Source organism: Branchiostoma belcheri, unplaced genomic scaffold, assembly GCF_001625305.1.
Source record: "Branchiostoma belcheri isolate BF01 breed outbred unplaced genomic scaffold, Haploidv18h27 scaffold5, whole genome shotgun sequence".
Taxonomy (NCBI): domain Eukaryota; kingdom Metazoa; phylum Chordata; class Leptocardii; order Amphioxiformes; family Branchiostomatidae; genus Branchiostoma; species Branchiostoma belcheri.
In genome coordinates, this window is record NW_017804131.1 from 4642596 (window position 1) to 4669945 (window position 27350).

The following is a 27350-nucleotide window of genomic DNA, read 5'->3' on the forward strand; positions in this document are numbered from 1 at the left end:
TTCCTTGTTGCGTTTCTACATAACTTTCCACCTGTCACATCCTACGGACTTGTGTACCAGCCTTTGTGTACCTTACTCTAAATCTCGCCAAATCTCGCGAGGTTCGCCTCTTCGGCGAGTTTTGGCGTTGTCTCTTCGTCAGTGTGTGTGTTTGTCTGTGCGGCGCTGTGGGTGGCTGCGGTTGTCTCTCTCGGCCCAGCGACCGCCAAATTCCGGGTCAAAAATGCGCCAGAAAGGCGTTCCAGCTCGTCTAGATCAAGATGGCTCGAACAAGGTAAGGATAGTGTGCTTTTCAAGTTCATCTGTGGCCCGTGGGAATCTTACGCGAACTCTAGACGGGTCGTCTAAAATTCCGCCTTTTGTTCACGCCAGCCAGGTCATGCTGGTCGGTTCTCCTCTAATCTAGCAAATAACGGCCTCCCAAGTTTCAGCTTCTCATATAGCATTTACCACACTGCATATGCATGAAGTAATTTAGCTACCTGCTTAGTTTTAGCGTTGGAAACATTTCAAAGCAGGCTAAAACACTAGACATAATTTTTGAGAGAAAGCGAGGTGAAGTACGCGTCTGCCATGTTTGCGTTTGTGCGCCACTGGCACCACCAGACAGCCACACCCTGGCTGAGAAAAATCCGGATTTTTTCGTAATTATACCTGAACGATATATAACACATTGTGAAACTTTCTGACCTAGCTTGTAGATGCAAATAACAGAACAGTTTCTAACTTTCCCAAGGGGCATCCGAGTTTTTCGGAAGTAAACTTGGGCACATTTTGGGGTCAGACTCGTCTCAGCGAGTTGAGGAATCGCCATGTTACTATCCTTGTTTATTCTCTGGTACTGATTTACATGCGTGGCGTGTCCGAGTGTCTTTTTCTTGGATTAACAATTAATATAACAGGATTTACCGAAATTTGTGGTCTATGGTGTCAGTAACTAAGTTTTTGATGAGAAGACTTATTGTCATTTGACAGCAATCAGATTCAGATTTTTATTATTCAAAGTACAAAAATCATTCAAATGTATTTATCATTTGACGTACTGTAAGAAACAGGAGGAGCCAGTAGAAACAGATAAAAAACCCGGGCTGGGGTTCAAACTCACGACCTACCGGGCACCAGTCAGACGCTCTAACCACTCGGCCAAAAAGGTCTAGACCTAATTGCCGGATCAGTTGGTAGCGCCTATAAACCCCCCACTGTTACACTACTCCCCCTTTTCTTTTCATAAATTCGACATCCCTGGAGCGGCAGGCACTCTTTGCCAACAGTTCTCTTTGCCAGAACTCCCAGGGCGTGTGGGAAACAGGAGGAGCCAGTAGAAACAGATAAAAACCCCTGGTCCCGGGCTGGGGTTCGAACTCACGACCTCCTGGGCACCAGTCCGACACTCTAACCACTCGGCCGAAAAGGTCTAGACCCAATTGCCGGATCAGTTGGTAGCGCCTATAAACCCCCCACTGTTACAGTACAAAAATGTATTTATCATCATATTCCCAAAGGCAGGGCAGGTGGAAGGGGCACAGGGAGACAGTCAGGCCTCCTGGTGTGAAGCTCCAGAGATGGTTGCCATGCCAACAGAAGCAGCCTCCTCCCATGCCAGCACTGATGGGGAGGAGTCATCTAGACCTGACACCATGGGAGATATAGGTAGGGGAAAGTTGTCATGCCTTTTTCTTAAAAACATTACCTTTAAATTATTAGTACATAGGACATACTGAGTTTGAAGAAAAGATGTAAGATCAAGCTACATCTTTTCGTGTTACTTGAATTGAAGATGAATAAATATAGATAGAACCTGAAGCTTAAAAATGCAAATAAATTAATAATGCAGCCTTGAAAGAAAGGGTCTTTAGAACTGTTGTTGTTTTACAACAATATATTAAGAACAGAGACAGTATCAGATACATAATACGCTTCTAGTCGACACATGGTAGTTATAGTTTTATACTTGTGATGAAAGTTATTTATACATTTTACAAAGACAGCAGCTACTGTTCTCGGTCTGTCCCATCCCCCATCTACACATGATACAAAGATATACATAATCTTGGAACATGTTCACTCGGTTCATTAGTGTGTCTGTTGAATTATTGACACAATGGGTCATCAACAATGGGATACCAATATGGCAGACACCCCCCTATATCATAATGATTGGCATGAAAATTTACATTGGATCATGGGAAGGTCACCAATATAATAATGGATGTACATTGTACAGTACTAGTACCTTGCTGTTCAACACAATGTAATGCTTGTTATCTCAGTTGCATAACTGAAGTGTGTGTACCCACATCTAGAACATTCCTACAATAACATGATACTCAGAGACAAATGACACAAAGTGTGCATTGAGTACTTTGTACAATGTATATTGGCCACCTACACAGAACCATCCTTGTACATGTATACTTCCATGGTATCCCTGTAGTATGTTACTGGCTGCTGTACAGTTAAGTTACGTTTTTTTTAACCAACTTGAATTGCTACTTACCTCAATCGTGTGATTCAGAGGAAGGGGCAGCAATGAAATCAGATTCAGTATTTTCAAGCTGGCGGCCCCCAGGATAGCATGGTTGTTGAGGCAGGTGAGCCAGGCTTCAGTATTTATTTCTTCAGTCAAATGTAGAAGGTAACTTTGTAGAGAAAACATTTGCACTCTGGCAACTAATTTGGTTCTCTGGTGCCCATTTTACATTTTCAAAACTGTTTGTATTAGAGAAGTAGTATCAGCTGATATTTGAGCAAAATTTGAATCAGTTCTTCTACAGTAGTTCTCATACATGGATATTGGGTATCTTGTGACAAGTATGAAAACAAAGTACAATTGTAATGCATGTTGATGACTTGAAGGTTTGAAGGTTTGTTAGTGTGTCCATGCCTGCTCATGAACCTTACATGGGGGCTGCTATCCTTGAAAGTGCACTAGTTTTGTTGCTGCCATTTTCTTTGAAACTTACCGGTACTACCATTTAAAATGAAACCCTTAGAGTATACATGGCGCCCCCATTAAGGAATGTAGCAAGGTTGAGACAGTAGCACTATCTCCTGTACATGTAGAAGTAGCAGTGCAGATACATGTTGTATCTGTTCTATCATTCCTCTATCATCAGTCTCACACAGCTTTCTTTTTCTTTGTAAATCACAGAGATGGAAGACGAAGAGGCAGTAGCACAAACATACAGTCCAAAAGATACAGAGGAAAACACTGACAGCTTGTGTGATGTAGATGACTGTGGCGATGTGCTCAAGAACAGATCAGACCAACATGGCAGCAACAACTACACTACAAAAAATCATATCAAGTCATATGAGATGGAGGATCAGAATGGTTTGGAATCAGAAAATATAGGAAAGACGGATGTTGATGATTTTACAGTAGACCACAGTTTAGAAGGGGACAGTCATAGCCCACCAAAAGTAGAGGAAGGTGAAGAATTGTCTGAGACTGAAGCCACAAATGTGAAGTACTACTGCAACCAGCCTGAGTGTGGCTACAAAACGTTCAAAAGTCGGACAGGGTGGACGTTACACATGAGGGAGCACAAGAGTGACTACAAGTTCCGCTGCGAACATTGCGACTTTGGCTGTTTTACAGAGAGGAGACTCAAGGAGCACACGGCTTGCAAGCACACCGGAACCCCCGTCTGTTTCTGTAGCGTCTGTAAAAAGGGTTTTGTCACATTCACAGGTCTGCGTCATCACGAATCTCTCCATAAAAATGACCTGTACCCTTGTGATTACTGTGACAAGGTCTACAAGAATAAAAAAGACAAAGAGAAGCACAAGAGGACTCACCAGTTGAGCTTTGCCTGCAAAGTTTGCTCGGCTACCTTTGTTTGGAAACACCACGCAGTGACACATCTTAAAACGGTACATAAAATGTTAGCAAAGGAGGTGAAGTCAGAGTGGGACAAATATATGGAGGAAGTAACTAAAGAAGTCCCTAGAATAGTCAGAAAGCCAAGTTCTAGCAAAGGTGAAGGTCAACCTGTTAAAAGGTCAAGGGTTAATAGCAAGGGGAATGCTGGGATGGACAAAGAGGCTTTGAATAATGTAGTTAAGGAAAAAGGACGTAAAAGTTTACGGCTTCAAAGAAAACAAGCTTCAAGTAAGAAATCAAAGGAGAGAACATGTAGCACAGAGAATAGTCCTTCACTACATGAACCAGATGATGACAAGAAAATGCAAATAGATGATAACTTATGTAGTGTCAGTACATTAGATGGAGCTTGTTTGGATGCTGCCACTCCTGATGTTTTAGACATAGGAAGTCAACTAAAGAAGGAGACCAGGTACGAGTGTAACGTACAGGGGTGTGGGAAGACGTTCAAAGCAAAGAAAGTGTTCAAACTCCACATGAAAGCACACAACGAGTGCAATGACGCCACCATGCAACAGATTGAAAACATGGACAAAGATGGCAAAGACAACGAGGGCAAGATGTCCTGTCCAGTAGAAGGGTGTGGGAAGAAGTTTAAGAATAGAAAAGTGTTCAAGTTGCACATGCAGGGCCATAACGATAACTATCCCTTCAGGTGCGAGATTTGTAACTTTGGGTGCTTCCAGCAACGTAAACTGAGAGAACATACAGCTTCAGTACATATAGGTATACCTGTGTGCTTCTGTCCAGTGTGTGGGAAGGAGTTTCTCTCCTACTCTGGGTTGAACCGCCACAAGTACACCCATCGGGACGAGGTGTACAAGTGTGATGTTTGTGAGAAGGAGTACAAAAATGCCAAGGAGAGAGACAGGCACCGGCGGTCACACGAGCAGAGGTACGTTTGTCCCATATGCGGGAAACGGTTTGGCATGAAACACCACCTGAAGAGCCATTACCGATACATGCACACTGAAGCCACTCCGAACATCTATCCTTCATACATGTACTCCAACACACAAGTAGAGGAAGAGTCAACAACCACCATTCTAGATGGAGGAGTTGAGAAGCCAAAGAGAGTAAAAAAGAGAAAGACAGAAGATGACAAAGACTCGGTCAGACAATCATCTACTTGGTCAAAAGAGTATCCCTCTATGATAAATTTAGAGGGAAAATCTCACTTTCCAACCATGGAAGAGGTAGAACATAACAACAGTGAAGAATTAGATACTACAGAGCCAGACTTGCAAGCAGGTATAGATAACTTCTCAGAGGAAGGTGATCTGAAACTGAAGGACACTACGAGTGGGGAAGAGAGAATATCAGACCCTGGGAAGTGCATTCCAAGTGAGGAGAGGAAAGGAATTTTCATGGACATTTTCAAGTTGATGGGTGGTTCTAAACTTGGGGAGCAGAATGGTTTAGGTGAGAACCTGACTCAAGCTGACGGTAATAACGGACAAATGTTGTTAAGGCAATACCAGCTGAGTAGAGAGAATGCCGACGAGAAAATGGAGACAGCAAGGGACAAAGAGATGGCACCAGTGGATCTGACTGTTAGCAGTAGTTCAGCAGTATCTATAGGTTCATCTCAAGAAGTACACACCATTGGCTTGTCAAGAAGGAAACTGTCAAACCGCTCAAAACTGGTCCTGTCCGGTACCTCGTCCTGCGATGTCTGTGGCAAGAAGTTCCTGTCGTCTGCCGGACTGCAGCGTCACAGGCTTGTACACTCAGACCAGGATAATGTACGAATGGTGGGGAGTGGGGGAACAGATGACAATGACATTTAAAGTAAAATAAAAGGGCTTTACAAAGGAAACAACTTCAATAAACTAAAAGCAATTGATGCTAATATAAGAGAAGCATTTCTTTTGATTTAGCATTTGTACAGCTATGCACAATTTTGCAAATGAATTGAATGACACTCTGTGTCTACTAATGCAGCTTGTAGAAATTTTAGTGATTAAAATACTACATAAAGTCTGACAGAGATAGGTATGTGGTACCATGTATACTGTGGAGTCATAGGTTGTCAGGTGTACATGTGCAAATGTAGTTTGAACTAAAAATGCCTGCAATACATGTATGTAGTACAATAAAATACTGATACATGTATATACAAATGGCGGACAAAGCTTTGGAAAGAGAGAGTGGCCTTGGTTCAGGCTAGTTGCCTGGCATGATGATGATGAAATACAAATGAGATTCACTAAAGATGGTGAACTGCCATTTGTAATGATGAATTTGGTTGAGAATAAAATCAGTAACCTTATACAATCTTGAGTTTTGAATGTTTTTGTTAAATGATCAATGACACAGGTACAGTTCCATGTAGACTAGCAACATAGTCATTTATGTGTAGAAAATATGAAATCCTTCACCATTCTCAATAAACAGTTTACTGAAATTCAAAGGTTGTGTGTATCCCTTATTCTGATCACTGTTCAGAGTCCAAAATCAAGCTTGTATTGATCTTTGCACAGGCTTTTAAACTAGGCATTTCTGTATACATGTTCAACTTCTACTGTATGTACCTACTATTTCAAGCAGCTCTAATCTTGTGATGGTTTTTCTGTGGTTGCATGTTAACAAGACATTGTATAAGGTAGCTTAGCTGCTTTTGTTTGCCAAAGGTAAATTCACCATAGTGAAGTATCATAAAGAAGTATCATAAAGAAAGCTACAGAACAAGATATGCGGCCTTTAACAATTTTACAATTGGCATACCTGAAACAAAAAGATGTATAACTTATTAATAGTAATTAGTTAAAGAGCTAGCTATAGGTGGGTTGCATTTCAATACATGTATACTATGATTACCAATACCCTACATTTCTCACATTTTGTAGTAGGCCAGTTGGTGTCCTTTTAACTTAAAATATCGTAAAACTGGAAATTATTTCTTTATTTCATTTGGCTTTTCCATTGGGACAAAACACAATTAAGGGGGAGACAAAACAGGCAAATGTGTGCCTCTACTCGTTGTTTCCCCTAAATACCCAATGTTCATAAGTTTTTAGGATCTCAAATACAGTGGGTTAGGCTGAATATTGAATGGACAGCAAACGCCTTATGTAGGCCTCCTCTCATTTCAGATTGCAGTGAGGATTCATGGTTTGTCTGCGAACACTGCCGAAGCTTGTTTGAGACACCCACCAGCCTGGCAGCTCACATAGAGGAACAACACACAGTTGTTCTCTCCAGTCCGGGATACTGGGCAGCCGCTAGCCACGTCGGGAGGAAGAAAAAGAAAATCGCCCTAGAGGAGAGGAGAAGAAGATCCCGAGAGAGAATGAGAGAGAAGAGGAACAACATGACGGAAGAAGAGAGAGAGATAATCAGAGAAAAGGCTCGGCTGGCAAAGAGAAACAAATTCCACAACCTGGCACAAGACAAGAAGGAGAAGGAAAGGGAGCGAGCAAGAGTGTACATGAGAAAGAAGAGAATGACGATGACAGAAGAGGAAAGGAACAAGGTACGAGAAAAGGCACGGCTGGCGAAGAGATTGAAAACGGCCACAATGCCTGAGCCAGAGAAGGAGAAGATGAAGGAAAAAGCCAGGGTTCGGATGAAGCAAAAGCGTGAGAACATGACTGAGGAAGAGCGAGAGACCATGAGAGAGAAGGCCAGGATACATGCACGGCAGAGAAGAATGGCGAAATCTTACCTGAAATCACAGGAGCAGAGCAGCAGTGGCTACCAGCACTGTGGGGGAACAATAGGAGAAGACTTAATGGCAGCTCTGAGAAACTGGGAGGACACAGAAAGCAACACAAGTGGAAACACCGTATCCACAGGGAATAAGTACGACATCTACTTACCTGAAGAGCAACAGGTAGACTGTGCTGCATTGGCAGATGAAAAAGAATCAGGGTCGTCCATGTTGCAAAGTGTGGAACAACACCAAAGAAGGCATGAAAACAGAGACCTCTCACAGAATATGTTGCAATTTCATGCCTTAAAAACTGAAAAAGACTTGAACTTTCAGTTCTAAACTGAAACATGATTGTGGATATTGTGAAGCCATCTAATTGTCAGAATGTATTGACAGTAACACATCACAGTTGTATTTAAATGTTAAAATCATCAGTCTGGTCTCTTACTTTTGAAAGAATAAACCACTCTGTTGATAATAATTGGGACAGCACCCATGCACCAGTAACATTTGATTGAGTTGCTGCAAGTCAAGGCTGTGAAAACATTTGTCTTTTGTTGTTCTTCTACCCTTTGACTTCAGATAACAAGTCTCTAGTCGAATGTCATACATGTTTGTGCATACATATAGCAGTAACTGTAAAGTAGGCAGCTAAGGTGGCGCATTTGAGAAGTAACAAAAATATCAGTTTTGGCATGTTTGTTGTTTTTTAATGTAGAACATTAGCCCTTTTTACCTCCGGGTAGGGATGTATATCCCGTGCGCGGAGGTTTTGTGAGGGAAGACGAAAATTACGTTCGCAGCAGTTTCTAGCGTTTGGGTGGACGGATATGTCTGGGACTTGGTATACGTTTTGCTATTGGGCTGTAGATGGTGCACGTTGTTTTGGTTTTTTAGTATGTGTGTTTTAGTGCGTGAAAATGATGGGTTTAGACCGCCGATGGACACCCCTTTCAGTGTGAAAGTGGACCTCAACTTTTGACCTTTGCATGTATAAGGACCATTGAGGTCTCGACCACTGATCTGACCTTTCACACAGAGGGGTGTCAGCATTCTCGATAAATTCTTTCTTTGAAACTGTTCAGATGTGAACCACATGTGCCATCAATCAACGTCTCATTATCGTGCCTGGTGGGACCGGCTGTCTCGTGTTTGTAACGTTCGCTCAAAATGAGGTTCTAAGTTTTAACCGTAACATGAAAGATATGAACACGCTTCTGTGCATGTTTTGATGATTTTTTTTGACGTGATTTGAACTAGTGTGGGATAAGTGGGGAGGGATGACAGCCGCGGGGGGAAGCGTAGCGGCTTGATACATTTTTCGAGAGCAAGTTCCGCGCACTGGAGTTGATTTCTCACGCGGCCGTTTGTGTAGGTGTTTGTTTACATTATCGCTGGTCGCTGAGGGTCGGGCAGCCAGATTCGCCACGGGATGCCCCCTGTCCTTTCTATTTTTGGGCTCCAGTCGGCTAGGGGGGATTAGTGATTTCACAGATCATTTAGCCAATTACAAACATTTCGAAACTTTTCGAAAAACTAAAACTGAAACTGTTTTTTTATTCACATTGATTGGCAGCCAATATTCATTGCTTGGCTGAATTGCACAAGTGATTACATGTTAAAATAGCTTGAAAAGAGATACACATTAAAAAGCACAACATTGACGATTAAAATTAAATAGATTTAAAATTTCGTAGCTCAGGTCCATTAAAACAGAGGCGGACTATTTACAAATCTTGATTGCTGAGGCTTATTGCCTGAAACAGAAAAGATTTCCTCAGTCTTTCAGTTCTGAACTTCGGAACGGAGATGTGGTTTCCATTTCTCAGGGACCGCCGTGTGCTCTGGTGTCTGTCGCAGGGCATCAAAGAATGCAAAGTGTGGCTGACATGCCGCATTTGCTTGAGCAGAGTTTTTGCTGCAGTTTCCCGTCTGTCCTGGAGGGTGGAGAAGGGGGTTGTTTGAGTACTGTTGCCGTAGATGATTCTCGCCGCCCTTCTCTGTACAGCCTCAAGAGTGTTGTTCTGTTTTGTGTTACAGCCCACGTACACGGCATTTGCATACTCTAACACAGGTCGTATCAGAGTCGTATACACAGTTTCCAGGTCCTCTGGTGGCATCCCGCCCTTCTTGAGCATGCGGAGAAAGTGAAGACGGGTTGAGCCTTTCTTTGCCATGTGTAAGATTTGGCTGTCCCACCCAAGGCTGCGGTGACGTTTGAAGCCCAGATACGTGGCACATTCAACAACCGGGACTTCTTTGCCTCCAAGTGTGAGGGGAGGTGGAACAGGTGGATTTTTTGAAAAGCACAGTCTCAACGCATTAGTTTAGATTTTAGATTTGTACTTAGTACCCCTAATTGCCATACGATGTATCCGTACATTAGTTGTGCAATAAACTTTGACTTGACTTGACTCATAGGACTTATCCCCGTTCATAATCATATTGTTCTTGTTCGCACAGGTGTCAAGTTGCGTAGCTTCCTCTTGCATAGTTGTGTCACGTGGTATTCGCGTGAACACACACACACACACCCAGACACCATTCACTAATTTAAAGAACAGTCCCAACATGCACCCAACATTCTGCAACATACATTACAATACCCGGAGGTACAAAATCTACGAAGTTTCCTTGTTCAAGACTTGTAAGGTTGTAAAACCTTCGTTGAAAGTTGCAAATACTTAACAATCACAGTAAAACAAACATTCTGACGACAGTATTGACTTTTGCAGTTACTGTACTTAACTTTGTTTAGAGCTTTTTGAGCAAAATCTCTCTGGCATACAAGTAACAATGCCCACCAATATTTCCAGAGTGTTTTGTATTTCTGGCTGACCTGTAGATGCAGAACACTCTAAGTTTTCTCTGGTAGTTTTTTTATAGTTTTGAATAAAATATGTCGTTCATGTAATCTGCTGTGTGTTCTTTCATATGTAGCAATGTTCACGATATAATGTCCTGGGAAATTCATCAGGTGAAACAAATCTGAATCTTAAACTAGTTAGGTTAAAGCAAGAAATTGTTTCTCAGGGTTTCCTGTCAGATTATTCTAATTTGCCACTTCAGAAGGAGATGAGTTTGAATTACAGTTGCTCAGGTAACATTTCCTAACCCTCCTCCATGCCAATTACCAAATGCTACTGCATAGAAGGTAGCATTAACCAGGAAAAAGTATAGGTTTACTTACAAGCCCAAAATATGAGCACAGATTTTGCTAAGTGTTCTACTTCAATGTCATATTTATTTAAAAAAAAAAACACATATAAAACATTAGGATTAGATTGTCATATGAACGCCTTGGATGGACCCCTTAATCTGATCAGCAAAAATCTATAGCTAGGATGCAAAGTAAAAAGAAGAAGAAGAAAGTACTGTTACGTAGGTGAAATTTGGAGTAAAAGCAGGTCTCCCAATACTGCAGGCTACCCTTTTCCCTTCTTTCTGCCTTTCTTGTCTGTACCTGACTTGACCTCCATCTCCTTCCAGGTTGGTGCCAAGCCCAGTTTGTTTGTGAGTACTGCCAGAGCCTGCACGAGTCCCCCAGCTTGCTCCAGGCACACGTGCAGAAGAAGCACACAGCAGTGGTGCCCACCGAGGCTTTCAGGAGGGAAAGGAACCGGATTCGCATGCAGGAAAAACGTAAAAACCTCACGGAAGAGGAGAGAGAGAAAATAAGGGAGAAGCAGAAATTACAAGCAAGGCAGCGGAGGAAGTGCATGTCTGCGGAGAAGAAAGCAGAGGAGAGAGAAAAAGACAGGCTCACAAAACAGATGATGAGGAAATGTGTGTCAGATGATGAGCTACTAGATCTGCGTGAGAAGAACAGGGTGCAGAAAATGATGTACCGACAGAATGCCAGTGAGGAGCAGCGGGCAGTGTGGAGGGAGAGAGACAAACTTAGGAAAAGAGAAGACAGGGAAGTGAAGGCTGTACAGTACCGGTTGTTTGACAAGCTGTACTCCTGCATCGAAGCACTCTTGGTCGGGTTGCCTCCAGATTCTGATCAGAATTGCGCAACGGATCAAGGACCAATACAGAATACAGAACAGCAAGCCACTACAGAGGAGGCCAAGACTTGTACTGTGTCAGATGCAGTCAAGTCTGTGCAAAACATGCTAACCTTCATGCGTGGAGCTAATTTGGTCACGGATTCAGAAATTACTAGAATTCATGACATTATCTGGAAGACAATGAACAACTCCAGTGGGGACTTGATCAATGATGTCATAGTTTATCAGAAAGCTGTAGAAAACTGCAGATCTGAAGGTGATTTGCAGGAGACTACAGATGGTGCATCCTCCTCACAGTGCACAGAGCCTAGGCACCAGCCAGGGTCATCTTCTCCTGAAAATGCACATCTTACAGAGGAAAAGTCAGAGAAGCTGGGGATAAAGAGTACAGAAGAGCACAGTCCTAAAGTTGATTTCAGTAGTGATGTAATCGTGAAACAAGAAGTGGTTGATTGTGCCGACAACTTCAGAGCTTCAGTTGGCGGCCAGCATTTACCAGATAGCCCCAAGGTTGCACAATCATTGGAACATACAGATGCACAACAGCCGGCCAGTACACGTTCTCAAGAAGCCACTGCTCTGGCAGAGGTGGTACAAAAGGTAACGTGGCTGAGAGCTTTGGTAGAAGGGCAGGACTGTCCAGAGATACATCTCGCCATCAAGAGGGAAAGGATGAAGATACGGAACATGCTGAGGATGCTGATAGCCCCCACACAGGACATGGAGAAGGAAAGGGAGATAGCAAAAATAAGGTAGGGATGTGCTATTGAATGGATTATTGTACTGAAATCATAGGACAGGAATTTGACTAGACAAAATATTTCTCTTAAATTGGTCTTTGTCAGCATGACTATGCTGTATTTCTCATGTCATCACATATTTAACCTCATCCAATCTGTCTTCTATCTTGCCAATTTACTGCAATCAGACAGTTATAAGAGGAAGAGGGTTAAGTTATTATTTAGGTTAGCCATTATAGATAAACTAACATCTTTTACTGCTGGATTTTGTAAAAGGTAAAGGCAAGGAAAAGTATGTTTTCCATTCGTGAAAATTCTACATGATTCTGTTCTTTAACAGGATGGCTCTCAAGAGGCAGGCAGCAACACCAGATGCGAAAGAACTTGAGAAAGAGAAGGGCAGGATGAGGATGAGGTGGAAAAGGATGAGACAAACGGAGGAAGAACGGGAGATAGAGAAGGAGAAAAACAGGGTCAGGACCAGGCTGAAAAGAATGGAGATGAGTGCTGAAGAAAGGGAAAGAATCAAGGAGAGGGAGAGACTGAGGTAAAACATGTTTTAGGTACATCTGTGACCAGCAAACCTTTGTCCCAGTGTCCCAGTCCCACCAAAAGATGAGTTTCATACAGTCAGGAACAGTGTGCTTACAGAAACTCCCTTGCTGATAGATGTTAATGCATCCAAGTCACACACGTGAAATGTTCTTGTGTTAAGAACATTCCTGTATTGCAACAAACATTGGTTGGTCAATAATCACTTTGCTTTATCTGCTTCAACTTCTGTAGGAAACGACTGAAAAGGGAGATGGCGTCAGAGGAGCAGAAACAAGCCTGGAGGGAGAATGACAGGAACAGTAAAAGGATGAAGAGAGCAACTCCTCAACAACAACAGGTGGAGAAAGAGTGGATGGAGGGAGAACCAGGGATGGTGACACATGCTGAGGAAGAGTACAGAGAAAACTTGAGTCATCAAGGAGTCATATGCCAGCAGGCTTGTGAGGAATATAGAGGGGATAGTGCTAGTAGTAGTAGTGATGATAGTAGCCATATCTCAAATGTCAGCAGAGGTACCAATGATGAAAGCAGCAGTGAATCATCAGAGCAAAGTGTTCCACATATAGCAGATGATCAGGAGGGAGAACCAAGCTCAGAGCAAGACAGCAACAAGGAACTTGAGGAAGAAAACGTAGGGAAAAATGTTGGCAACATTCTTGCAGATGTGAAGCAAGACACGGCATCACTATCAGATCATTTCTCTTCTGCTTGTACTTCTCAGAAAAGTGTTGATGGGGTAGAAACTAGCTTTTGTGACTCCAATAAGCTAGTGTCCTCTGACAACCAGCCGGTAGAGATGTCTGATCATAATGTAGACCCTCATGATTCCTCTGCATGGGATCCTCTTTGGGACAGTTTTGTGCCGTTTACAGCACTGTCAAATGACTGAGTGGAGTACTAGTATATATATGGAGAGAGGTAAGTTCATTGAGAGAATCTAGGCAAATCATAACTTAAATCATCTGAACTGGCGAATTTCTCCTAGATCATATTCTCATGATTAATGAGAATTTTATCCTGGGAACCTGTGATGTTGAATCGGAAGGTAACAAAGTTGATACTAGTGTTGATGAGAACATGAATAATTGCTCTAAACTGTGGTGATAAACAGACAGAACAGTATATGTAGCCTCATAGAGAGACAGCCGATCTAATTTTGACCTTGAACAATCCTTCCTTTTATGTTGACAAGTTTTGTACCAATCTATTAAGACTGTTCTTCAAACTTCCTTAATGTTACCACTCAGTAAATCTGACTATCACACAATAGTTCGTATGTTAGAATTTCTCACTTTCACACAACGTTACTGTCAGTCCAGTGTTACACAAATGCTTCTGTACAAGGACTTTATTGAAACATCAACAGGCAATTGCATGTATGCTTCTCATGACATTGCTCAAGAAATACCATAGAAAGTGTTATTTTACCACTGATGTACAATATTTGTATTTTAATTATATAGATGTACCGAAAAATAGTCACTTCATGTAAAAAGTTTAGGAATGTTACAATGAAGAATAAATCATGCAATGCATAAGTAGATGATGTGTACATGTTTATACATTATAGCAAGTGTAAAAATATTTCATGCATATTACTACAGATTTGAATTCTGTATCTATATTTGTCATACCCTACCAGCTTTGCAGACTCATACATTGAACAATTTTAAAGCCCTGTCCAAGGCATTATACATTTAATTCCAAATTTACTTTTTAAGGTCATCCTGCCTATCTGATAATGAAGTTTCACACTGGACAAGAATTTGCAAGGAGTACAAAAACCGTCTCCATTAAAAACTTTTACGCAACACCAGACATCACCTCATCAATCCATGGCAGGTACTGGATGATGTTTGTGTACACCCCATATTTGTTCTTCCTTCCACACCCCCAGCCCCACGACACAACCCCTCCTTGAACCCACTTTTCTGCAGTTCTGTCAAAGAACGCCAGGGGACCCCCGCTGTCGCCGCGACAAGCGTCCTTCCCGCCCTCCTGGAACCCCGCACAGATCATGTCTGACGTCACGGCGAAGTCGTACGTCTTGTTGCAAGTGTTGGTGTCGACCAGGGGCAGGAAAACCTGCAGATGACAGAGTATTTTGGTCTATTGTAACCAACAACGACACAGGCTACTGTTGAGGACAGCACCTAACAAAACCTTACTAGTGGGGCAAACAGATGCCCCTGAGACTTGCATTGAGGACAAGCTACTTCTGAGAACAAACAGATATTCACTAGGCATTCGTGTGAAATAACAACAGACAGTAGTAAATTAGCTAGAATACCTGCAAACTAACTAGAAATTATACTCGCCAAAATGTACTACAGACACGCCTAGAACAAAGCTGCAACTTTTAAAACTTGGTTCTCGAATGTGGTAGTAGGTACATTTGTATCATGAATAGCCAAGAAGAGAAGAAGAATCAAAGTTAGAAGTCTTGACAACACAAGGTCCACTTCGCAAATTTTCAACCAACTGTTACCATCTTCAGTAACCCTGACCCACTCACGTGACTCTAGGAAACGTGGCGCCATCATAGTGGCCCTGGGGGGTAACGTCAGGTCAAGGGAAACGATTGGACGTCAAAGTTTGATCGGTACAGGTTCACCTTTTATAGCAGATCCCTCCGATGCACTTTTTCTACGAAACTTATAGTAAGTTTTAAACGTTACCTCTCTGAGTTCGTTAGCGATGAAGCCTTGGTCGGTGTGTCCCCACCCCGTCACCGCCCCTTCCCTGCCTGGTACAAGGGTATCGGCCGCCTCTTCTTCGCTCAACAGGCAGATCGGCGTTATATACGGGTTCAGGCGAGCTGGACTCTCCAACTTCAAAAGGGCTGCAAAAAATGTATCTGGTTAGTGGGCAAATTGGCACAGAAAATCTGCAATTCGTGGTGTATTACCATATTACTGAAGTACTATTATCAAAGTTTTGTTACAGTATTGTTAAAGAGTCCATACAATAACTCTCTCCGAGCCTACAGATTTCAACGGGAGTTTCTAAGTTGAGCAAGAATAGCCAAAAGGTAAGGGTGGCCAGAACGTAGTGAGCGATACGTGTACTTACCTATGTCAGCAAGGAATGTGGTGAAGTTGAATGCTGGATGGACGACTATCTGGGCTACTTGCACCGTCTGTTCAGTCGTGTCTTTGTCCCGTGCCTTGTGTTTTCCTGGCAGGCAAACACGCATAAAACACTCAACAGTTTTGTATTATATGAGCCACTGTTGGCTTGAATGTACGATCCGTTGGTGATGTACGGTATAGATTGCAGTCGCCAAGACAGCAATATGTATTTGAAGATCAATCGGTAAAATCTTGCTCTAGCAGCGCAGGTGGCGACCCTAGGGCCATTACGTTGACTAACATCTTACAATACATCGAATTGTTTTTGCTTTGTTTCATCTTCTTCTCCAAACAAATAAGGTCAATCACCTGAACCAGATGTCTGTCACCATGGTAACTAGTGTTGGGTTACATCAGGTTGCAATTTTATAGCAGGAGGGATTTGGACTCCTGGTACCATTATATACATGAATGTGTTTGAGTAAGAATTAACAGAGCAGACCATATGCGAAGGTAACATTATGCATTTGCTTTGCAAATGTTAGCCTGACTAATCGCGCTCCTGGCGGCCGGCCGCCCCGAAGTTGCCGCGGCTGGTGTAATACCGGGCCGGCCGCTAGGAGCGCAGATTTAGTCAGGCTATGCAAATGTTACCTTTCTAGTTCAAGAAATGTATTGTCTTGACACGACACAGTGCCTTGCCTTGGATAAGAGTAAGAAATACAAATCTACCCAGTAAAACACTGAAGGAGTTCTTCATGACGGGATCAGACGTGACCGGACTGACCAAACAGTGGGCCGCCGTCAGAACCCACCGGTCCCCTGAAACAAGGTAAAAACAGCAGTGGAAGTGGGTGGCTTTTTAGGAAATGTACATTTAACGTTACTATTTGGTCTAGTTCAAATGGTACATAAGATAGTGTTAAAAGAATCACCTATAGCCCAAGAACCAAGAACGTGCAACTGGTTTGCTTGCTTCTGTTTCAAAACATTTTGCAGTTTCAAAGCTGTGAAAGTCAATACTGTTGAGTATTATAGTTGAATCGTTTTTCTCTTCTTATGAAGTCTTTTTGACACATAAAATTTAAATGGAACTTATATTCTTTTCATGACGTATATATTGCCTTAACATATGAGCTTTTTGAGTACCCAAAAGAGTCCCTCCACAGAATGGACCCCTCGGTGTCCTGTGCAGCATGGCCATCCAGGGCCACGCGCCGCGCATGGCCGGCCGCCCGCCCACCAGCTTCCCCCGGGTCACGAACTCAGGCTTCCCGCAGGCTGAAACACAACCAACAAGAGCTATCTACTACCAAAATTTCGTGACCCTAGCTTGTCTAGATGATATCAAAACCGTAAGTTCCGCTGCAGTACCATAACAAGCCGCCAGGAATTACCGGAAGCAAAAATTATTTCCCCTTAAGCCTTCTCAATTTCATTTTCTACGAAAAAAGGTAACGGTTTCCCTCGAGCTATCTGCCCACTGTCCATTCATTCCTAATAATAAAAACAACAATTACTTCATAAAATCGTTTATTATGACTTCATTTGTAACAACATTTTTAATCATTAATACAAATCTGATGTTCCAGCACAGAATTGAAAATTTGTCAGTTTTCGCTTGTGGAATCAGTAGTTCTCTGTGAAATGGAGCCAGACCTCTTTTCTTTAAAATCACAGTAAAATGGTTTACTAGTATTATGGCTTATTCCTTTGCGTTCACAAGGCGCAAGTCATGGCAAGTGACAATACGAATTGTACGACGTCACGTAAATTTGCTGAATTTCCCACATTGTGTAGGTGTATATTATTGCAGAAAACTAAGCCATTTTGATTGTACATGTGTTCTCCGGTTGCTTTGGCAACATGGGGATGTTCACTCATTGCATCTACTCTTCTGCTATCGTGTCTTTGATCCATTGCAGAAAGTTCTCCACTCTGGCGTACACTCCGTACTTCCGAGCCCGGCCACACTCGTTGGGTTGGCCCCAGGACACGATCCCAGCCACGTAGAAGCGGGTGGTGTCCGGGTCCTGGAACAGCAGTGGCCCTCCGCTGTCTCCATCACAGGAGTCCTTCCCGCCGATCCGAAGCCCCGCGCACATCATGTTTGCTGTTACCGGGTAGTCCCCCTCGTACGCAGAGACGCACTCCTCTTGGTCTACTACTGGTACCTCCACTTCTTGCAGAGTGTTTGGTTCCGAGCCGAAGAGGTTAGACGTCCTGCCCCAGCCTGTGACCACGCCAGCCCGCCCTTCCTGTACATCCTGTGCGCTCCTCTGCCTGCCCGCCGTCTGCAGACACACGGGTCGGATGTAGTCCGTCAGATTCACCTCTTCTTTCAGTTCCAGTAAGGCGATGTCCGAGTCGAAATTGTCCTTGTCCCAGTCGGGATGTCGGATGATCCTCTCCACCTGCGGGAAGACGACGTTGGCGTCCGGCTCCTTCCGCTTGTGCAGCCCGAGACTAACGTTGAAGTACCCGGTGGGCAGGACGTCGTTCTCCCCTACACAGTGGGCCGCCGTCAGGACCCACTTCTTGTCCACCAGCGCGCCGCCACAGAACGGCTTCCGTATGCGCGGCGCCCCCTGGTGGATGACCAGGGCCTGCCAGGGCCAGGCGCCCTTCTTGGACGGCCCTCCGCCGACGATCCTGTCTCGGGACGGGAAGCTGGACTCTCCGCAGACTGCAGCGGGAAAGAAGACGTCACAGTCAGTCAGATGGAAGGAGATGGGAGGGAGCAGTAGTGGAGAGAGGCCGGAGAGATCACCACTCAGCAGCGATAGCGACGTTCAAGGTATGGTTTGATAGGAACAAATCAGAAGAAAGAAGTTCTGCCGTAGATAAGTTCCATCGTTGGGTTCCACATGCAGAAAGTTTTACGGTTTCTGACTGATTTAGTGGTCTACCTGTCAACTATTCGTAAACTGTTCCATTGATTCATTCATTTATTTATCCATTGATCAGGAGGCTGATTTATTGGCTGATTGATTAATTGATGGATTGACTTAGATTATGAAAAGGGGGTGTGCCGTACAAAATGTATTGCTACAGAGACATTTATGAAGGTCTAGCTTCCCTTGGTTTCTATTACTTTTTCCATAAGCTAACGTATGCATATACTTATTGTATTGACAACATTATGTTGTCGGGGGATCTTATGCGTACTAAATAATATCCTAGCGTGAATTCTTTAAAATCTTTCTAGTACGTGTTATTTCTGAACTTAAAAGGAAACTCACTTGGCTTGCAGCTAGGCTCGTTCCCAGACCACTTCCCGTCGGCCTCGCAGAATCTCGTTCCCTCCCCCACCATCTCGTAGAACTCGTCACACCTGTAGATGGCGATGTCAGCGTACGAGAAGTTCCCGTCAACCTCGATCTCGCCGTTCGAGATGTTGGGCAGAGGACCACAATTAACAACTGCAGCGGAACAAATAGAAAAATTTGCCATGGTTTATACAATTATTTTTACACACATTACTACATTGCAAACATACGACATGTACAGTGCCCATCATTCCATTGCGAGCAGATTTTCACAGTAGAGGCACTTTCGAATTACAAATGTATAACTTTCCATATATAATTACAGAGAAAAGTTTATGAACCTGCGGCATTGAGTATGCGTGGCGCTGGCGTGGTAGCATGATTCAACGTCAGATTACGTACTAAGCATATCATATTAGATGCATCGGTCACGAGGTTAACATATAGTTTTACGAGTTTATAGACTGCAGTACTGGCTGTGGACGCTGTGTGGAGCTGGTGGCTTAGTTACGTTCGCAGGTGGGCTGGACACCGCTCCAGGAGCCGTCTGCCTGGCACACGCGCTGGTCCGGACCGTCCAGGTAGTACCCCTCCCCGCACGCGAAGCTGACTTTCTGCGAGTAGGTGAAGTTGGAGCCTTCCAGGGTGCCGTACGCCGGTGCAGACAGCGCCTCACATGGTCGAGCTGCGAGGTGGAGAATCGACAAAGATTTGGCCTATGCTGAACAAGTTGTTGCAACGTAGGTTAAGGTTAAACATCCATGTTATAAGATACGCCAAAAAAAACAGTCAAGCAACTGGATTAAGTAATTGTTTTTGGCGTAAATTGATGCGACTTTTCATGAATTATTACAAGTAAGAGTTATCCACATTGCAGATATTTCGAAGTTAATTCTGTGATCCGCTCGATCGAGCTTTCCTTTAGACCACATTGCAAATTCCATACAGTTGGGATACAGTAAATTCCATACAAAACCAATGGTAATATTGTGAGCTTTACAAGACATTAGCCCCGCCCACTGGGGGGGTGACGTCACTATGATTGACGTACCGGTTGTGTAGTAGGTTGCCCTGAACCCCTTGTTCTCTCCGGAGTCGTCCGAGTGGAAGAACACGTGCATATTATGGTCTGTTGATGTGATGGTGGGAGGAACTGTCTTCCCACAGTAGGGGCCGTACTTCTCGTCCCCAGCCTGGATCTGTGGAAAAGATGAAGTTCAACATATTAATAAAACATATAAACAGTTCACTAGCATCACAATCAAATGACCATACACAGGGTATAGTACAGATTTGGCAAATGTAATTTTGTCTACGTTTAGTTCGCAGGGCAAGTTGGCTTGGGCATGTAGGAAAATCCCAAGAACACGCCTCCCTCGGGTGGCATTGAACTAGATACCACATGGGAAAAGGAGGGGTCGTCAACAAATAATATATGGCCTAATGAAGATGGGCTTTAGTTGAGAGGGAGCGAGAAGACAAGCATTGGGCAGAAGGGAGTGGAAAGTAGTGGAATCCCGCATCCTGGATAGATGGTAGCGGCGACAATAATGATAAAATGTTTTGTTGGCTTTAAACTAAGCCTTTATCATCACTACAGAAAGTGTTTCTCAAAATAATACGGAAATACCTTAAGATGGTCGTAAGGACACGACACTTCCGGGTGTTGTTCCACGTCAAAGCCGTCGTCAAACTGCAGCGTGACGACGTAACCAGGTTCGACTTGTATCTTCCAGTCACAGTCCAGAACCTTGGGGTACAGGTCCGGGTACTCCGGAGTGGTGATGGTTCCGGATAATTCTGTCAGGACCTGACGACTGCAACCAACTGTGGGAGTTTATTTAAAGTACAATGTAGGTACATGTACTAGGTAAATAAGAAAAAAATTGCATTCTTTCTAATATAATGAATGTTTTGGAAGCATCCTTCGCAGACTTGTGAGTTGGTGGCGCTAATTTTTTCGGGGAGCGACGCGAGGTATGCCGCGGCCGCGGTAAGAAAAACCCTCTCCCGGCAAAGCCCCTCGGCGGAAAAACCGTCCCTCCTCGGCATAAGTCGCGTCGCTACCCAAAAAAAAAAAACGCCACCGCCCCACAAGTCTGCGAAGGAGGCTAATGTTTTGGTGTGTTGCCCTTTTAAAGATGTGGCGTTGATGTGGCGAGATGATAAAGCTTAAGAAAATCATTGAAGCATGTAGGCAGTTGGTGAATGAAAAGTAGACTGTTGTCTTGCCGTACATTTGCAGGTTTCCCTGTCCTTCATTATCCAGTACCCCGTCCTGCAGGAGCAGTAGTAGCCGGAGATGTAGTTATGGCAGAAGTGGTGACAGCCGCCATTGTCCACTGCACACTCGTCCCGATCTGTAAAAGAAAATACAGTATAACCATCAAATATCACTAATATAAGCAAACCGATCTTTTCTTGTTGTATACACCGCATATGCTGCGATGGAAACTACGATGTAGTGTCAGAAAAACTCGAAGAAGAAATAGGCCAAAACACCATGAAGTCTTCGCGAAATCTGGATCCAAATTTTTGACCGCCTGTGTCATTCCGCAGGAAATGTGCCACTATAAACACTACGGTGGATACCTATTAGCCTGGTTACCAAACCTATTATAGCTCCCGAGTCCTACATCATCTACAGTGAGGATGTAGGACTCGGGAGTTATTTTGCAACCAGGCTAGAAACCTATGTACTTTAGTGTGACAAAAGCGCTAACATGAACACTGATAAGGAAAATGTGTTATGAATGTGAACACTTGACGTTATTACGAAATCGTGATTCTGGTACTGGTTCAAATGTGTATAGAAGCCTGTAACGGCGCCCGTCCCGGTTGAGCGTGCACACGAAAGTTATTCACCGGCACAGATCATACCAAGTTACATACCGACCACCCGATAGTGCGCCACGAACCCTCTGTGCCGGTCTACGTTAGAGAAGTCTGATTTGAACTCCAGACTGAGCTGACTGCCCGTGGACTCTATAACACGGTCCCCAGGCACCTCCTCTGTATCCGTGTTCTCTGTACCACAGAACAGACCCACCAACTTGTCACCTTCCATCACCTGATAGAGAGAGAGAGAGTGGAGTAGTTAAGACGAGATACAGTTTTATACATTGTAAAGCTTTCCATTATGATATTAATATCCAATTCCATCTACTAGAAAAGATGGCTTGCTGCTTTTTTACGTCTGACAAATGCCGGGCAATGTATACCCATATACTTATGATGCACTTTGTCTACATCCATTCATAAATCGATGCCCATTGCATCATTCACCATTTGCTTCGTAAATATAAAAAATATGAAGCAATAAAACAAAGTCTAACTTTCCGTACGTAGATAAAAATCGTGTATTAAAGTAAGAAGAAACCGTACCTTGACGGAATCATACTCGCACATGTACGAGCTCTCTAAGTCGAAGCTTGAGAAGTAGAGTTGTACGTGGAAGGCTTCCGGCATGGTGATGTTCCAGAGGCGGCTGATGTCGTCTGCGTACGGCTCAGGGTAGCCTGGTGACAGGATATGGCCGCCGTAGAGCTCATTTATTGTCATTTTGTTCTCGTCCTCCATCTTGTTCTTACCGTCCGCAAGCCATAGGGTTGAGACAAGTAAGAGAACTCTCAGGAAAAACCTGCTTGAGAAACAAACATGTATTATGGCTAGAAATCGCCGTTCATCACAATATAGTGTGTGTGTTTTGCTCGTCGAACATATGATATACCATTCAATGTAATTACAACATCTTGTACATTTTGATATGGTGTCACATTCCGTTCAACTTTGAGTAGTTAGCCTTGGTGCCATCCTACTTAGTTTACTCGCATCGCTCACAAAAATAACGCCCACGCCCAACAAGACTGCGAAGGAGGCTAGGCCTTGATAGTGTACCAGCTGCAAACTAATAAGCACAGACTACGACGAGATTTCACAAGTTCAAATTAGATGTGTCCTTCGCGCCTCAGCTGTTCAAATAAGTCCACAGTGCGTGCCTACATGGTGGGAACTTTGTACTCTCCGAGTAGGGGGTTAGGATTCCGCTTATTTTTTACCCGTTTTTAGGCGTTTTATCGGGTTTTCTTTCTTCTTTGTATCTTTATTTTCGACGGCCAACTGACCAATTTGCATGTTCGCTGTCTTGTAGCAACCAAAAGATACGCTTGGAGATTAGGGTCGTGGTAGGAGTGTCAGGGAGAAACAAGTATAAACAACTGTGTTTACATGTGTATGACTCGATGGCACTTAGAATTGTGGCACCTTTTGGATTGTGTGAGAATAATACTGGGAGAATGGCATGCATCCAGGTCGTGTCCGCTACAACATCCAGATAACGACTGTGAGAGCGACACGACTTTAACAAAACTGGAGCTCAGCCAGGAGTGCAAAACGCTGACAACACTCACCAGGAAACTGACTTGGCACGTACGATATTTTTTTGCGTTCTGTGCTGATGTGTTCAGATTTGCTGCGATAAGGACTCGCGGTAATAGGAAACAAGGTAGTTCAGCCTACTGAGTCATTGTCAGCTGTACTTCCTCGTCAGGGCATGTGTTTCGAATCATGCCAGACTGTTAGTCTAGATTCAGAAAATAACTCGCTAGTTGATGACAATCGTAACAGTTTCATGTAATTCAGAGTCAGACACGCATAGACCTGATATCGAAAGATAATTTAGAAATTTAGATCTATGGATTAAGGGCTCTGGATTAAGGGACAAGGGACGGGATCTTTCGGGGAGTTTGCTACTACTGCTACTGAAGGAAGAAAAATGATGGGACATCGTTAGACATTGTATTTTATGTTGTGTATCTGCCAGTCCTAACTTCTTTCGTCGGGTCTTCTCTGCATGCTCGCAAGTGAAAGTAAGCAAAACTCAAACCCCTATCTTGGCCTCTTTCGGTGACTTCCTTCAAACCTTGACTGAACCTATGTATGACTAGCATCACACAGCAACCTCGAGAAAGAGATTTTAATCCCTGTACGAACAGATAGTTTTCAGGGGCTCTATTTTGCCTATTGCTGTAGAAATCTGACGCAAACTTGTATACAACTTCCTGTTTCTCACCCAGACACTGAGAGACTTCACGGTGTGTAACTTATGCACATGATTTGAAGGTTGAAATCCGTGCCCTGCAGGACATAGTCCGGCCCAGCTGTTACGCCAGCTCTGCAGAAAATAATTCATTCGCGTAGACAAACCCTGAACATATTGAGACTACGTGAGAACACAGACGTATATATAGAGAGCTTCCCGATAATTAAGACCTCTGTGACAGTGTGTACATACCGGGACAGAGCCATGATGAGTCCTGCCCTCCCCAGTGCCGCAGCTCGCTGTAGATGCAGTAGCACTCCGGTCGGACTTGGATCCCGACGAAAAGGACGGACTGTGAAGTTCAACCCATGAGGTCATGAACGGGTCAGGAAAACACTGGTTGTTTACGCAGGGTTTGTGTGGGAGTATTGCGGGGTTGGGAACGTGACGTGACGTGGCTGGCTGGCAGCCGACTCTCTGCCGAGGGGAAGTCTGGACCACAGGAGGGCCGGATTTGCGGGGTTAATTTGATGCAGGGTCAAAGGGTTCAAATTTCTGACGGAGACGCGGGATTTTCAATTCCTGGCACCCAGCTAGGCTGTACCCTGTAATTTTGGGAGCGGACCTATCGCTAATTATAAGAAAGACTGGATTTCAGGCTACTCATGCTATTCAATTTTCTGTGAACTACTGAGAATCTAATCTCCAAGCAGATCTTTCGGTGGCAAGACAGTATCCATTGGCCAGAGGAGTGTCCATTAGCCACTTCGGTGGCTTCGGTGGCTAATGGACACTTCGGTGGCTAATGGACACTCCTTTGGCCAATGGATACTGTCTTACCCCCACCAAAAGATCTGCTTGGAGATTACGAAAGATCTGTTTGGAGATTACTGAGAATCGTTCAACCTCATACAAGTAACATGATGCACTATGTTTCGAGGAGAAAGGCGTCTGTCTGCACCCAGACTGTATAAGATCCAAATAGATCTTCAAAATTGTTAACATCCGTTAATTTTTGCATCGATTTTCCTCAAATCGAATCTGGTACTACAAATCTTAGCTGACAAACTGAAGCGGCATATCCCGAACAACGCTCACATTTACGTTAATTAATACAAATGACACAAATGCGTCGCAATATGGAGTGACCTTCAAACAAATACATCAGCAGCCTCTTCTTTTCTGGTGCTTAAAAGTGGCCTGAAAACTTATCTCATAAGCTATCAGTGGTCCCTTGTAATAGCAAACAACATCACTGTCATTTGTTCAATTTACTTACGTTTGTATAATTGTTGTTGCTTTCTATGTATTACATGTACTCTCTACTGCTGCCGTCTACTCGCGTTTGCTGCAACAGCTGGTGACTATTTTACTACACATTGAAACCGGACGCCATAACCGCACTCCCCTGAGGAACCCTTTGTATTAGAATGTAGTTTATACAACGAAGAGAGAGCTGAGCTTTATAAACTATTGCAATGTATTGTTGTGTTCTTGATCTTGAACTTGAGACGAGGCGGGTCGATACCTTTGGATGGTCTTTAATCAGGAGGGTTAGTAACTCTGAGGTACATAGATGCGTCTGCTCAATCTGGGGTCCCAGCAGAAAGAGGGAGAGTGGTAGGGTCCAGTTACTTGAGACCACTTGGGCTAGTCTAATACATGTAGTAAGAGAGGGGTGTTTCCTGGCTTGACTTTAATATCGCTACATCCCCCTTTCTTTAGAAAAAAGGTTAGTTAAAAAGTGCATGCATTAACGCTACTTTATTCTTTAAACTAGCAGTTCATTGTCCGTGCTCATTGTCCGTGTTCATTGTCCGTGCATTAATCACAAATCCAGCTTTGTTGGAGGGTTGACGGTGCGTCCCGATCTCGTGACGTAGGCTGCAGTGGGCGGTGCTGTCACCACAGGTGTAGTTGTCACGGGCGGTGTAGTCTCTGCCGGTGCGTTGGATGTCACCGTCATGGCTGGAGTGTTGTCTCCTGACGCTGGTGTTGGGCTACCGCTGCGGGGGTAGGCGTTCGTCTTCAGGAGATGCTTGTTGTTGCGCCTGTATTGTGCACCTTCAGGCGTCTGGATGATGTACGACCTCGGTTGGTCGCATTTGCTGACTACGGTGGCGGGCGTCCATTTGCCGTTTGTCTGTTGCATTCGGACGGCGTTGCCTGGTGTCAGCGTAGGAAGACTTCTGGCATTCCTGTCATACCAGGTCTTCTGACGTTGTTGTTTGTCTTGTAGCTGCTGCCGCACATCTTTGTGATTGACTGACTGCGGCATCAGTTGCTCGTTGGTCGTCGGCAAGCGCGTACGCAGTCTTCGGCCCATCAGGAGTTGTGCCGGCGACGGCAGAGCATTGTTTACTGGAGTATTTCGATACTCCAGCAGCGCGAGGAACGGTTCCTTGTTATCTGCTCGCGTCTTCTCTAACAGGTGCTTCATGGTCTGCACTGTTCTTTCGGCCAATCCGTTCGACTGCGGATATCGCGGGCTCGACGTAGTGTGCTTGAATGACCATGCTTGCGCGAACTTCCTGAACTCTTCGCTCGCGTACTGAGGTCCATTGTCGCTGATGACCTCTTCTGGTATCCCGTGTGTTGCGAAAGTTTTCTTGAGCTTGGTGATGACGTCAGTGGACCGGGTGTGCTCGAGCTTGTGGAGCTCGACGTATTTGCTATAGTAATCTACCACCAGCACAAAGTCCTTCCCGTCCCAGTGGAACAGATCTGTGGCCACTTTCTGCCACGGCCTCTGTGGTGTTGGGTGTGGCATCAAGGGCTCTTTCGCATTGGACGCACGGTTCTCTTGACATGTCACACATTTCTGGACTTTTTCGTCAATCTGGCTATTCATGCCAGGCCAAAAAGAGGATATCTCTGGCTCTTGCCTTAGTTTTCTCTTGCCCAAGGTGGCCTTCGTGCAAGATGTCCAGCATTTCTCTTCTCATGGCCTTCGGGATCACGATCTTTTGTCCCTTGAAGATGACACCTTTCTCAATGGTTAGCTCGTCCCTGTGATTCCAGTATTCTGTCACTCGGGTGTCACACTGTCGTTTTGTGTCCGGCCATCCTTCCCGGATGGTGTCCATGAGGATGATCAGCTGGGGGTCTCTCCCTGTTTCT

At 44.1% G+C, this 27350-nt stretch overlaps 3 protein-coding genes across 5 annotated transcripts; 2 read left to right on the top strand and 1 right to left on the bottom strand.

Moving 5' to 3' along the window:
• The first annotated feature begins 114 nt into the window (after positions 1-114).
• Positions 115-13989, top strand: LOC109479841 (golgin subfamily A member 6-like protein 22). The gene is made up of 5 exons (XM_019781867.1): positions 115-274; positions 1503-1650; positions 11031-12306; positions 12635-12841; positions 13081-13989. The coding sequence occupies exons 1-5, from the start codon at positions 224-226 to the stop codon at positions 13736-13738; spliced, it is 2340 nt and encodes a 779-aa protein (XP_019637426.1). The 5' UTR covers positions 115-223; the 3' UTR covers positions 13739-13989.
• Positions 2882-5858, top strand: LOC109479840 (zinc finger protein Xfin-like). Its single transcript, XM_019781865.1, has one exon. The coding sequence runs from the start codon at positions 3154-3156 to the stop codon at positions 5674-5676; it is 2523 nt and encodes an 840-aa protein (XP_019637424.1). The 5' UTR covers positions 2882-3153; the 3' UTR covers positions 5677-5858.
• A 413-nt stretch (positions 13990-14402) lies between the features above and the next one.
• On the bottom strand, positions 14403-24716 carry LOC109479848 (mannan-binding lectin serine protease 1-like). Of its 3 annotated transcripts, XM_019781877.1 has the most exons (13): positions 24483-24716; positions 22574-22832; positions 22082-22259; positions 21427-21549; positions 20820-21016; positions 20241-20388; positions 19701-19874; positions 19163-19342; positions 17070-17201; positions 16653-16742; positions 15922-16026; positions 15528-15691; positions 14403-14934 (listed from the first exon to the last, which is right to left on the bottom strand). In XM_019781877.1, the coding sequence occupies exons 1-13, from the start codon at positions 24494-24496 to the stop codon at positions 14653-14655; spliced, it is 2046 nt and encodes a 681-aa protein (XP_019637436.1). In that variant the 5' UTR covers positions 24497-24716; the 3' UTR covers positions 14403-14652. The 3 variants fall into 3 exon arrangements, with proteins under 3 accessions (XP_019637436.1, XP_019637434.1, XP_019637435.1); XM_019781875.1 differs by lacking the exons at positions 14403-14934; positions 15528-15691; positions 15922-16026; positions 16653-16742; positions 17070-17201 and adding an exon at positions 17623-18606 and having other exon boundaries at positions 24483-24713; XM_019781876.1 differs by lacking the exons at positions 14403-14934; positions 15528-15691; positions 15922-16026; positions 16653-16742; positions 17070-17201 and adding an exon at positions 17623-18606 and having other exon boundaries at positions 22574-22829; positions 24483-24712.
• Between the last annotated feature and the right edge of the window lie 2634 nt (positions 24717-27350).

Coding starts and splice junctions, on each gene's coding strand:
- LOC109479841 (XM_019781867.1), top strand. CDS start 224: ATGCGCCAGAAAGGCGTTCCAGCTCGTCTAGATCAAGATGGCTCGAAC. Junction 12,307..12,634: donor AGGGAGATAGCAAAAATAAG/GTAGGGATGTGC, acceptor GTTCTTTAACAG/GATGGCTCTCAAGAGGCAGG. Junction 12,842..13,080: donor AAGGAGAGGGAGAGACTGAG/GTAAAACATGTT, acceptor CAACTTCTGTAG/GAAACGACTGAAAAGGGAGA.
- LOC109479840 (XM_019781865.1), top strand. CDS start 3,154: ATGGAAGACGAAGAGGCAGTAGCACAAACATACAGTCCAAAAGATACA.
- LOC109479848 (XM_019781875.1), bottom strand. Junction 21,550..22,081: donor GGCGCACTATCGGGTGGTCG/GTATGTAACTTG, acceptor TTTCTTTTACAG/ATCGGGACGAGTGTGCAGTG. Junction 19,343..19,700: donor TGTCCAGCCCACCTGCGAAC/GTAACTAAGCCA, acceptor GTTCCGCTGCAG/TTGTTAATTGTGGTCCTCTG.